The 12,391-nt window shown below is 31.5% G+C and overlaps 1 protein-coding gene across 2 annotated transcripts; it reads right to left on the bottom strand.

Annotated features, from left to right (window-relative positions):
* Nucleotides 1-8,923: 8,923 nt before the first annotated feature.
* LOC120087549 (uncharacterized) lies at nucleotides 8,924-11,929 on the bottom strand. 2 transcript variants are annotated; one of them, XM_039044361.2, is made up of 2 exons: nucleotides 10,716-11,236; nucleotides 8,924-9,252 (listed from the first exon to the last, which is right to left on the bottom strand). In XM_039044361.2, exons 1-2 carry the CDS (start codon nucleotides 11,091-11,093, stop codon nucleotides 9,100-9,102), a joined length of 531 nt encoding a protein of 176 aa, XP_038900289.1. In that variant the 5' UTR covers nucleotides 11,094-11,236; the 3' UTR covers nucleotides 8,924-9,099. The 2 variants fall into 2 exon arrangements, with proteins under 2 accessions (XP_038900289.1, XP_090165645.1); XM_090309519.1 differs by lacking the exon at nucleotides 8,924-9,252 and having other exon boundaries at nucleotides 10,613-11,929.
* Nucleotides 11,930-12,391: the final 462 nt, after the last annotated feature.

Below are 12,391 nucleotides of genomic sequence, written 5' to 3'. Positions count from 1 at the left end.
AAAATTGCATCTTTATATCTGTTCACTCTCTGTACATTACGCATGAGTAGCTAAATCTATCAAATGGGTTGAGAAGCACTTAGCTAGCATAACTTGGGATCTTCATTCTATGCAATTATCTTGTATTATGTATGCGTCATTCATCCATTAGAGATAATCGGGAAGGTAGTCTAAAGATAGAATCTAGGCTTGGAAAAGTCAAATTAGAATCTAGGCTCGGGAGAGTCAGATTAGAAACGCATAATCAAGAGATAGAAGCTTAGGAATAAGTTTTGTTTGTTATTAATGCATCGCATGCACCCTAGAGATAGGTTATGATTGTATGCGGTCACCTTGTCCTTGTGTGCATCTTGCATCATCGCATAGGCAAGAAGTAGAGACTTAGGAATAAGCTCTATAGACATTATCGCATTCATCGCATTTGCATTGGAAAATTAGTTGTGGTCGCATGAGTGTAGCATGATCGCATAGCTTGAACGCATTCTCGGGAAACGCTAGTTAAAGACCTTCTCAACCCGTTCCTCCGCACCCTGGGCTTACCAGGCAACTCAGTAGGATTTATACTTGGATCTTTCTAAGAAAACTTGCTTGCACAACGTATTTTCCACCAATGCAATCCTTACCATTATTTCATCTCATAAAATAATGCATCAATCTACCTTTGGGTATCTGTATAACTTCATGTTAATAATTATAAATGTTTATCATTCTTAAATTTCATTTATGATGCTATATCGAATACACATATATAAAATAATTTAAATCATTTAATGAACTCCAAGTGGGCCACTTCAGTGACTAACACACTCACTAAAATATTAAAGATTTAAATCATGGTTATAGCCAAACGCTTCTCTAGTTCATCATTAAAAGAACCTCCACAAAATTCCACAAACATTGGAATAATTGTTGTAGAATAATTATTCTATATGAATTCAATTATAAATAATTAACTTCAATTGAGAAAATACGAAAATTCTCATAAACCTATATTGGTGATTTAATTCCTATTAAAACCTGGCTTTAATACCAAATGTTGGAATTTGACAATTTAAACTAAAACGTAGAAACGATTAACACTAATGGATTCTAATAAGGTAATTAAATCAACCAAAATATATATAGTGAAGGAGTGAACACTTACTTGATTCCATTCTAAATATTCGAAATTCTTTAAATCTATGTTCTCCAATCCCAATCCCATATATTCTTCAATTCGCCCTTTGATGATATAAGGACATGTTTAATTCAATTAATTAAATTCTGACCGACAGAGAGTGTGTTGTTCTTTTGGAAATAAAAATCATGCAAAGATTGAGAGAGGCCCCGGAGAAGAACTCTCCATCACCTATATATATAGGCAACTGCCATACCCCATTTTAGGTAACTACACTCACCAGTAACTTAGATAAACTACCCACAATTCAGGTAATTACCAACTCCCTACTACATGGATAACTACCCATGATTAATCCCTCTATTTTTCCAATTTCACATTACACCACTCAAATTTATAAATGTCATGATATGGGACGGAGGGATTTATACTGGATAATTGTCTCTTTAATACTACATTAATCATCACCCTATGTACAACAATAACAATTTTCAATTATTTAAATTATATAAATCAATATTAGAAATCAAATTTTCTAACACTATCATCTCAAATAATTTGATTTAGCTTGGCTGAGTAGATAAAATATCATAATTATGTTATTCCAATTATTTATACATATCAATAAATGTAATTCAATAATTCCAAGACTATTGTGTCAGATCAACTTACAAGGAGATATACTCAAACCAACAAATTTTAAAATTAAAACCATTTTAAGGAAAATAGTTTTTAATAATAAACGTTTATTTAAAAAGTGTTTAAACTAGAGGCCATTTCAAACGGACCTTTAATATTAATATTGTTGTTTTCAAAACTTATTAGAGAAATATTGTTTTTTTGAAACTTATTAGAGAAATATTGTTGTTTTGGGAGATCGAGACTAGAAGTCGAGGGTTGAGGATTCGACTAATGTAGAGGTCGAACGTTGAGAACTCGACAAACAAAGAAAAAATTGAAAACAATACGGGTTGTCGAGGGTTGAAATTTCGACATACATAAGTCCAAACTTCAACCCTCGACAAGGAAAAGGAAATCTCGCTAATTTTGTATATTAGGTTGTCGAAGGTTGAAGTTTTGACATATATAAGTTGAAACTTCAACCCTCGACAAGGAAGATAAATGGGTGAAGCTAATTTTGTGATGAGGATCTCGCTCTAGAAGGAAATCTCGCTAATTTTGTGATGAGGATCTCGCTCTAGAAGGGAATCTCGCTAGAAATGTGGGCTGAATCTCGTGAGCATCGCTAGGAAGACAATTTGTTAAAGAAATGCTTGAGGATCTCGCTCTAGAAGGAAATCTCGCTAATTTTGTGATGGGGATCTCACTCTAGAAGGGAATCTCGCTAGAAATGTAGGCTAAATCTCGTGAGCATCGCTAGGAAGACAGTTTGTTAAAGAAATGCTTGAGGATCTCGCTCTCTCAATATCGCTCTCGCTCACAATCTCGCTCTCTCTCACAATCCCGTTCTCTCTCACAATCTTGCTCTCTCTCACAATATCGCTCTCTCTTACAATCTCGCTCTCTCTTACAATTCAAAATTTTGTTATTGTTGTTATTTTTTCATTAATGATTATTAGCTTTTTTTTCTCATTGATCATGTATATATTATATATATTTCTATGGAAAGTAAATAAATTTTTTGTATATTCAATTTTTTTTATTATAAAGTTGTACATTATTCTTTTAATTAACTTGTACATTATTCTTTTAATTAACTTGTACATTATTCTTTTAATTAAGTTGTACATTATTCTTCTAATTAAGTTGTATATTATTCTTTTAATTAAGTTGTACATTATTCTTCTAATTAAGTTGTACATTATTCTTTTAATTAAGTTCTACATTATTCTTCTAATTAAGTTGTACATTATTCTTTTAATTAAGTTGTACATTATTCTTCTAATTAAGTTGTACATTATTCTTCTAATTGAGAAACAAATATATTTTTAATTAAGAAATAAATTTCTTTTTTTCAGATCATGGCTTTAAACCCAGGACCTGTTGATCTCGATGTTTTGCACGACCAGTCCATTCATCGATCATCTATTGTATAGCGAAATCGTACTACTGGAGAAATATCTTGCAGGCATCGAGAGGCAGTTCTCCAGCGCACTATCTCGCTTCACCCTCGAATACTACCGCTACTGCGCACATCTGGATTCTATGGGGTTGCCAGATTATGATTTATTCAGTTGGACTGGCATCTGATCACAGCCTTGGTCGAGAGATGGAGACTCGAGATGCATACATTCCATATGTTTATTGGATAGTGCACTATCACTCTACAAAACGTAGAAATGTTGTTGGGGTTACCTGTTGACAGTGAGCTGGTCACTAGAGTGATGTACGGTGACTGGTTAGAAATTTTCAACTGTACCTCGGTGCGACCCCACCTGCCGACAAGATTAAAGGATCGAGATTAAGTTTAATATTGTTAGGAACACAATTTCGTGAGCTCACAAATGATGCAGACGAGGAAACCGTCATAAGATATGCGCGAGCATATATACTACAAATGATGGGTAGAAGTCTGTTTTCAGATAAATCAAGTCATTTTGTTCACTTGATGTTCCTGCCACTTTTATATCTAACCTCCATGATGCGGGGTGGTATTCGTAGGGTGGAGCATGCTTGGCATGGTTGTATTGTATAGACAACTATGCAAAGCAACAAGACCTGAGGTTCGAGAGATAGCTGAGCCTCTCATACTTTTACAACTATGGGCTTGGGAGCGATTTCCAACAATGGCTTCACAGCTACGACATTTTAATGACACTCAGTTAGTTGGACGAGCCTATGGTTCTCGGTATATTGTTTTAATTCAATTTAATTTTTATATCACTAATCTAGTTAATTTAAATTCTAAATTATCAATTTAAAAATTTAGGTGGAGAGACAAATTTTGTGTGACTAGGACAGCCACACATGTAGTCAGCCAGTATATACATGTTTGATCTTCTTCAACCTGAACAGGTACATTACACTAAACCTAATTGATTACTTTATACACATTTTTTATTGTATTTATCTTTAATATTTTTTAATATAATATTTTGTGTTTCGGGTTATTTGGGAGCCGTACAAAATTATTATGCATACTTTACATAATTTTTATACGAATGGTCAAAACATATGGCGGATGATGAGTCCTCTCATATATTTTTACATTAGTGAGTGGCATCTTCCTGATAGAGTGATGAGACAATTAGGTTTTCAGCAGGATGTCCCATCGCCTTGTAATACTGAACCCGTACTGCATGATATTGACCTAAGGGCTGGAGATTGGTCTGAAAAAGTTGCACATTTGGTAGTGCAATGGCACTATCGTGCAAGGTTTATTGCAATGGGGGTTTCTCTTGAACACACAGATGCCACTCCAGAATATATTCATTGGTATAATAATATCACAAGGCGCTACGTCACTCATCCGGGAGCAGCTGTGGGTCATCTGGTAAATGAATATTATCTAATTATTTTTAATTTAAATTTATTTTAAATATTGTCTAATTATTTTATAATTCACATAGATCGAACAACCGTAGATTCCGTGAGGTTGCGAATGATCCGAACCAGGTTCTTGTTATATGTAGTGACAACCAAAGCTATATGGAGGAAATTCATTATATGTACGATATACCTATTGTTCCTCCACCAACTCCTAGACGTAGAAGACCTGTTCGGGAAGAGGATGAGTTTGATGAGGTTGCACATAATGTGGAAGAGTTGCCCCCTATGATGCAGACGTAGAGTCAAACTGATTATGTTAGTCTGATGATGATGATGTCAGTATTTGGTTCAGGACATTATGACTCAGAGGTTGGTCCTTCGTCTTCATACGTGCATGGACATGGTCGGGGTCGTGGAGAGCATAATGAATATTTATATTATAAAACGCCTGCAGAGGTACCAGAGCAACATTAAGAAGAACCCGAGCAACCTCAAGTTTGAAGTCGACGACGACAACCAGCTCGAAATCGATGACGTCCGCCTTGTGGGACACATTGATTTTTGTAATTATTTTTATATAAATGAGATATTTAATTTACATTTTTTTATTTTTATGAGATATTATTTTTTTTAATTTATTCTTTTTAGAGTTTAAATAAAATAATAAAAAAATAGAAATTGTTTTTATAAAATGGAAAATTTAAAAAAAAAAAGAAAAAGAAAAAGAAAAAAAGAAATGCAGAAAGAAAGAAGAAGGTGGAATGTGTAATAATTAAAAAAAAAAAAAATTGTACGGATACTCTCACTCAAAATCTCGCTCTCTCTCATAACCTCGCTTTCTCTTTTACTCTTCCTTTTTTGTTCTCTCCCAATACAAAATTATTATTAACACATCAAATAATAAATAATTTGGAGTGTTATGACGAATTTGATTGGGAAGTTCAGTGGCAAAAAGAAGGAGATTCATTAGCTCGTTATTTAGTCAAACTTGCTGAGATGACAGAATCCATAAAAATTATTCAACAAGATTTGGAAGGAATTCCAGGGGACCTTATGAAAATTTAGAAATACAATCTTTTAATAGAGGAATGTCTCTAGAATGATAATGTTAAGAAGGGCAAGGTCGAGGGTTCAAAGTTCGACCTACAAATGAAAAGCGAAAGGGGAACTAGGTTGAATTTTGAACCCTCAACTTATTTTAGAAATATATATATATATACAAATAGTTTGAAAACAACAATATTTTCCTAAATAGTTTCTAAAAGGACAATATCCTTTTAATTTTTCCCATTTCAAAGCCACCTTAAGTATTATACTTTGACTAACCATAAAAATAATACAAAAGAAACTAGTATATCTATATACACACATATCAAAGTTTAAAATGTCACATGTGGACATATATTTTAAGGTGTCAATTTAAATATTGATAAAATATCGATGTTGATGGATATTTCAGAAAAATTATATAAAAAAAATCTTAAAAGGTATTTAAACTAATAAATAAATATTTTTTATGTTTTTTAAACAAGTTAAAATATTTATAATTTATAATATATTCAATATCGAGTCATATTTGTTACTTGTTTTTTGTGTTTTTTTAGATTTTTTTCTTTAATATGAAAATATCGATTCACTACTTATGTCAATGTTAAAATTGTAAAAACGTGGGAAAAAAATGATGATCATTTCAACACGTTGACGAAAATTCAACACCATAGCACACACAACTATATTTATTTTTATGAATAAGTGGATATATGCATTGTTTTTAATTTCTTGTAAAATAACCTTGTATTAAGCCAAGCAAGCCCAAAGTCCAAAGCTTACATGTGAAGGGAAAATATTTCCATCTTGTTGAAGAGGATCTCATAACTTGGAGTCGTTGGAGTAAGTAAAGAAGATATCTTTATTATTAGATTGGGTCCCTTTTGGTGGCTTCCATTATCGATGACTAATTATTTGGATATTCAATTCCAATAATTTAGACTTCCCAAATTAATATATATTAATTTAAGTCATTTTTTTAATGATCATAAGATATTATCAACGAGTTTAAATGATCTTGTTATATATACCAAAAAAATAAAAAAAATCAAATGATCTTGAATTAATTATAGAAACATTTTTTTTCTTTTCGAAAGTATTAATTCACGTTTGTTTATCTTAATATTATTCTATTTAAAATTGAGATTAATCATATTGAGTGAATTGATTATCGGTAACTAGTTCATAATTTACTGATCAGACTTATTAAAATATGAAAATATAAGAAAATTTGTTTTAAATATCAACACTATTGAAAATGTTTTCAAATATAGCAAAATGTCAGAATATATCAGTGTTACTATCAATATCTATCCGTAATAGATGATAGTATATTATCAGTGTCTATTAATGTCTATCACAAATAGACAGTAATATTTTGCTATGTTCATAAATATTTTGATTCATTTTATTATATTTAAAAATAGTGGGCACTAAATTTTATATATTTTTAGAGTAGAGTAATAAAAAACGTCATTGGATCAGTTAAAATATGGCCCACATCCACGTGAGCATGAGCCAAATATAGCCTGTAGTAAGAATGACTCATACATGTGACAAAATGAATAGATAGTTGGCTAGGCTGAACCATGGGCTAACCATTAGGCCATTTGTGCTTTGATGGGGGCTCATAAATTGGCCACATAAGATTTCTTTCATTTGCCTCAAAGTTGTCTATCCACATAAGGAAGGAAGACAGACAATTTCCCCTTTTTCAATTGGTTCTATTCCATGTTTAAAATTTTATAAAATTACTAAGATTTGAAAGTTCTTTACTCATTCTCAAAAGGAAAAAAAAAAAAAAAAAACTCCTACATTTCAAGTTAATCATGTGTCACAATTATTGCTCACTTCAAATAAGCAATGTCATAAATTTATCTCATCATAATTAACTTGAACATTATTATAGTCCCAATATTCTTTTTGCTACTTTTTGTAGCTTTGTTGGACCCTATGAGAGGTATTTTTTTTGTCCTTGAATGAATTTCACCACATGTAGAGGTGCACAATTAGACTTTGCTTGACAATGCTACATGCATTTCCTCAATACTCCAATCGGTTTGCCTTGATCCTAAACTAGCTCACCTTTGCCTACACTAGGCCAAGGCTTCTAACTCAATGTTGTGTCCACCTTTTATCACGTTGATTCTAAAAAATATGGTCGTAGTTGCACTTCTTGCATCGATTTCGACAAATTCTAGTGATTCACTAGGTTAAACACAGACACTCTACCATGATTCATTAAATGATTACAATAGTTATTGTATTCGATTGGGCCATTATAATGTTTATCAATCTCCATTGAGAAGTGATTACAACAGTTGCTAGGTCTTATCAAGCCTTATAATGCTTACAAGACTTTATCAAACACGTAATGTATCAATGTTTATTATCAAGTACCATTGATACTTTAGGATGCCATTAAGCATCAAGGTCTCACTATAACAAATATTATAATTAGCAACAAAAATCAAATATTGTAAACATGTCATTGGACTTTCTCATATTTATTTTGCTCAAGACCTTTTGGACATCCATCCACTTGAACACTATCGAGCTTTGTTAACTCTCTAATCTATGCAAACTGATTTGCACATACTGCATTGAAGTCTGACCTTATCAAACCCTTCAACTCAATAGAAATTACACAGTGTTGGCACCCTACGACCCTAGACTCTCGTGTGATTCCTATTCTTATAGAAAAAACACCGAAACTACTAGTCTTATAACGCTCACCCTCACCATAACACACATATGTGTCATGGAGTAACTTAGTAAGTCATGAAGCTCAAGAATGGTAAAGAGGCAATATTATGTCCTCTATAATACATTATAAAGCATTTTAAGCATTTTTTTATCCATGCACATAATAATTGTGCTTATTGATCTCACTAGCATACATCTAACTCTGAAGTTATTCATCAAAACTCTAGATAAAATCTCAATTTCAAGGATTTATGATTTGATACCCTATTTTGTTCCCCTAAGCTTGTCACTGATATCATCAACAATAATCAACAACATTGTGGCTTCCAATCTTGTGATTTACCTAGGCTTCCCCATGTAGATATCCTTGGTTTTTATGAATAATGGCATAAAAGCCCCTATTTATTAAATAAATGAGAAGAGTATTTATAAACTTGAGTACAGAGAGAGTTAGAACTAATACTAACTCAGTAACTAACCCTTAACTAAGTAATAACTTTCTAATTAAGTTTATTAACTAACACATTCCCCTCAAAATGGACTATAGAGATTACAAATTCCCATCTTGAACATAAACTCTTGAATAACATAAGAAGGAAGTGCTTAAGTGAACATATCAGTTAACTGATTAAAAGAACAAACAGGAAAAAGTTGCAGCTGTCCTTATTGAATCTTGTCCCGAACGAAATAACAATCAATCTTAATGTGTTTAGAATGCTCATGAAATATAGGATTAGAAGCAATAGAAATAACAGCTTGGTTATCATAGTAAAGTACAACTAGAGCTTAAAAAGGAATTTGTAAATCATCAAGGAGATGGACAAGCCAAGTAATCTCACTAGAAACACTAGCAAGTGCCCTGGACTCTGCGTTTGTCGAGGATCATGAAACTGTAGCTTGCCTTTTGGTTTTTCATGATACAAGAGAAGATCCTAGGAAAACACAAAAATTAGTAATCGAACGTTGAGTTTCTAAGCAAGATCCTCAATCAGAATCAACAAAGGCTTTGATAAAAAATAAAAAAAAAATAAAAAAAAAACCTTAGAAGCCTAGAGCATCATACCTTGCCCGCATGTGCCCTTTAGGTAACATAGAAAATAATGAACAACAATCAAATGTTTTGTACATAGTTTTGCCAAAAATTGTCAAGTTTATGAACACAAAACGAAATGTCAAGAATGAAAATTTGTAGATACAATAATCGACCAATCATTGCCTATAAGCAGAATCATCTTCATCTTTTAAGTGAGTACTAGGTGCAGTTGATAAACGAGAGAAGACACCATTGGACAAGCTAAAGACTTTGCTACTAAAAAATCCAAGTCTTCGAGGAATTGTAGATAATATTTGCACTGAGATAGATAAACATCTTTTGAAGATCGAGACAACTCAAGAATAAGGAAATACTTAACTTGTCCAAGGTTTTTCAATAAGAAATGAGACCTAAGCAAAGCTTTTACAATTGCTATTTCATCACTGAAGGATCAATAATCAAAATATCATCTACATAAATCAAAGGAGTAATGAATTAGGTTGAAAACGATGAAGAAAAGAAGAACGCACGAAGATAAAAGAGAACACATGGAAGAAAAATTATTGCTCTGATACCATCTTATGAATAATAGTATAAAAGCACTTCTTTATTAAATTAATGAGAAGAATATTTATATACATTAGTATACGAAGTTAAAACTAAAACTAACTTGGTAACTAACCCTTAATCAAGTAATAACTTTCTAAGTAAGAATATTAACTAATAATCATCCCTTTGTCTCATCACAACACTATTTTTTACCCTCCACATATTTATATAATTTTCATAGGTATCACAATCTACTAATTCAAACATAGTACTCCCATTCAAGTAATATTTTGTGGATAGATGTACCCATTCATCCTACAAAATCCTTTCACATCTATCCGTGACCTAAATTTTGAAAATAGAAAAAACAATAAAAATAAAAAAAAATAAAAATTATGAAGATGACCCTCATTTTCCATTTTCAAGTTTCTTTTAATTAGTTTTACAAGTCTCGATAATATATTAATATGGGTATTGACTCTTGATTCTTCCAAAACAAAAAAGCAAGTGGCGAAATAAAATTAGGTGAATTAGCATTAATAAATGTTGACTCCTTCGTAGCCTTTGTTGAACTAACAAACCCTTGTTCCTTTTTTCTTTTTTCCCTCAACACAAACAAAGTCTTCTTCTTTATCTATCTCCTCAACCCAAAACTCAAAAAATAAAAAAATAAAAAAAAAACTGTAAATGCAATGAAGTTATGAACCGAATTAAAACTACAACAAAAGAAAACTTCTAATTCATTTAGTAATAAAATCTAAAAAAAAAGGTATACAGAATTAATCAAGAAAAATACAAAGCCTTTGGACGAACCAACAATCTGGACCAAAACCCAAGTTTCTTCTTTCCTCCTCCTCCTTTGGCGCCGGCGCCGCCATCGGCCGAGATCCTAATGGAGCCGCTCTTCTTCATCTTGTCCCCAAACAAATCTGCCGTCATCGACCCAGTGACGAACTCGGAGGCGTTCCTACGGTGGTGCTGGCGGCGGCGACGGTGAGAGGAATCGGCGGAGAAGAAAAAATCAGAGGAAGGAGAAGAAGAAGAAGAAAAAAAGGTTGAATGAGAATCGGAGCAAACTGGAGATTGATGAAATTGTTGAAGCTTTTCACGAAGACAGGAAGGGCAAATTCCGGGTAAGAGATTATGATTTGGGTGCCTCTTGCATTCTTTAGCCGATTCCGATTTCCCCATGGTTGGTTCTTCAAGTTTTTTGTGGTTTCCTCTCTGTCTCGCGTTCTTTTTCTTTTTGTTTCTTTTCGTCTCTGTTTAATTGTGAATTTGGGATATAAAAACAGAGAGAAACAGAGACAGAGTGTCGTGCGTGTGAATTGGTTATTTTTCTTGTTTTCTTTTTCCTTTTTGGAATTAAAATATCTATAATAATATATGGCTTCTAATTTTTAATGTCGGTCCCCTTTCTTTTTTAAAAAAAATTATTTATCTTATTAAATGTTGCCTTTTATTGGTATTTCAAAACATCGACTCCAAAATAACTGTGGAATTGTTTTAACACAAGTTTTATGTCATTTAAAATTATTTACACTTTATATAAAAAGTTCAATATGTACAAGTACTTTTAGAACTTTTTGCTATAAAATGTAAATATTTTTACAATTTTTTTATTTATAAGAATTTTCCTTAAAAAAAAGTTGTATTTGAATGCATTTAAGGCACGTATCTTTATTTTTTTCTTTAAATGCATTTAAAGCAGGTTTCTTTTTACAATGAGTGGAGTGAGAGACTGAATCTTAGACTTTGAATAGTACAAATTTATGTCAGTTGAATTATATTCATATTTTCAAATACGTATATACCGTAATCATACAATGACAATACTTTAAAAAATTGTCATGTGACAATAGATAATGAGTAAACTATACAAAGATATGTGTACATCGCTAAGCAGGATTTAAGTATTTTCTAAATTAAATACTTATGTTTTATATTTAAAATGTATTTTTTTACTAAAAACAATTAAATATTTTTTAAGTCAAATGATTTAAAAAAAACGAAAATATCAAAAAAAAAAAAAATTAGTTTTATGATCTGTGTTCTGTTTTGATTGGATGCTCGTGATCTTGAAAGTGAATTTTAATTTTAGATAACATTTTGTATTGTCGAAGAATTTTTTAATGTTTTTAAAGAAGGTTATAGTTTTTGACGAGCACATTAAAAAATTTTAAAAGTATAAGAAAAAAATGAAAAAAAATGGAAAATGAAAACTCATAAATTTCATGGACATATTTGTTCATTAACATTGACCTCTTACTTTTTTTTTTCAACTAATTTACTCGAATTTAAGATTTAACTTAAAAAAAGGAAAAAAGAAAATTGAATTTAACAATGTGAGATGGAAGTTTTGAGTACCTAAGGTCGTGAACTCTAAGATAAATGTATAATGTCTTTTTAAAAAAATAATAATAATAAATGTTATAATATATTAATAATTTGAGCACAAAAGTTAAATTTGAATGGAGTAGAAATAAGAA

Source organism: Benincasa hispida, chromosome 1 (assembly GCF_027475165.1).
Source record: "Benincasa hispida cultivar pf3 chromosome 1, pf3_genome.v1.1, whole genome shotgun sequence".
In the NCBI taxonomy this organism is placed as follows: Eukaryota; Viridiplantae; Streptophyta; class Magnoliopsida; order Cucurbitales; family Cucurbitaceae; genus Benincasa; species Benincasa hispida.
This window is presented reverse-complemented; position numbering and strand designations above follow the sequence as displayed.

Bases quoted from the DNA above. Each gene is read 5' to 3' on its own strand.
- LOC120087549 (XM_039044361.2), bottom strand. From the start codon at position 11,093: ATGGGGAAATCGGAATCGGCTAAAGAATGCAAGAGGCACCCAAATCAT. The intron at 9,253-10,715 runs GTTCGTCCAAAG...GTGTTTTCCTAG, and splicing joins GGTTTTGGTCCAGATTGTTG to GATCTTCTCTTGTATCATGA.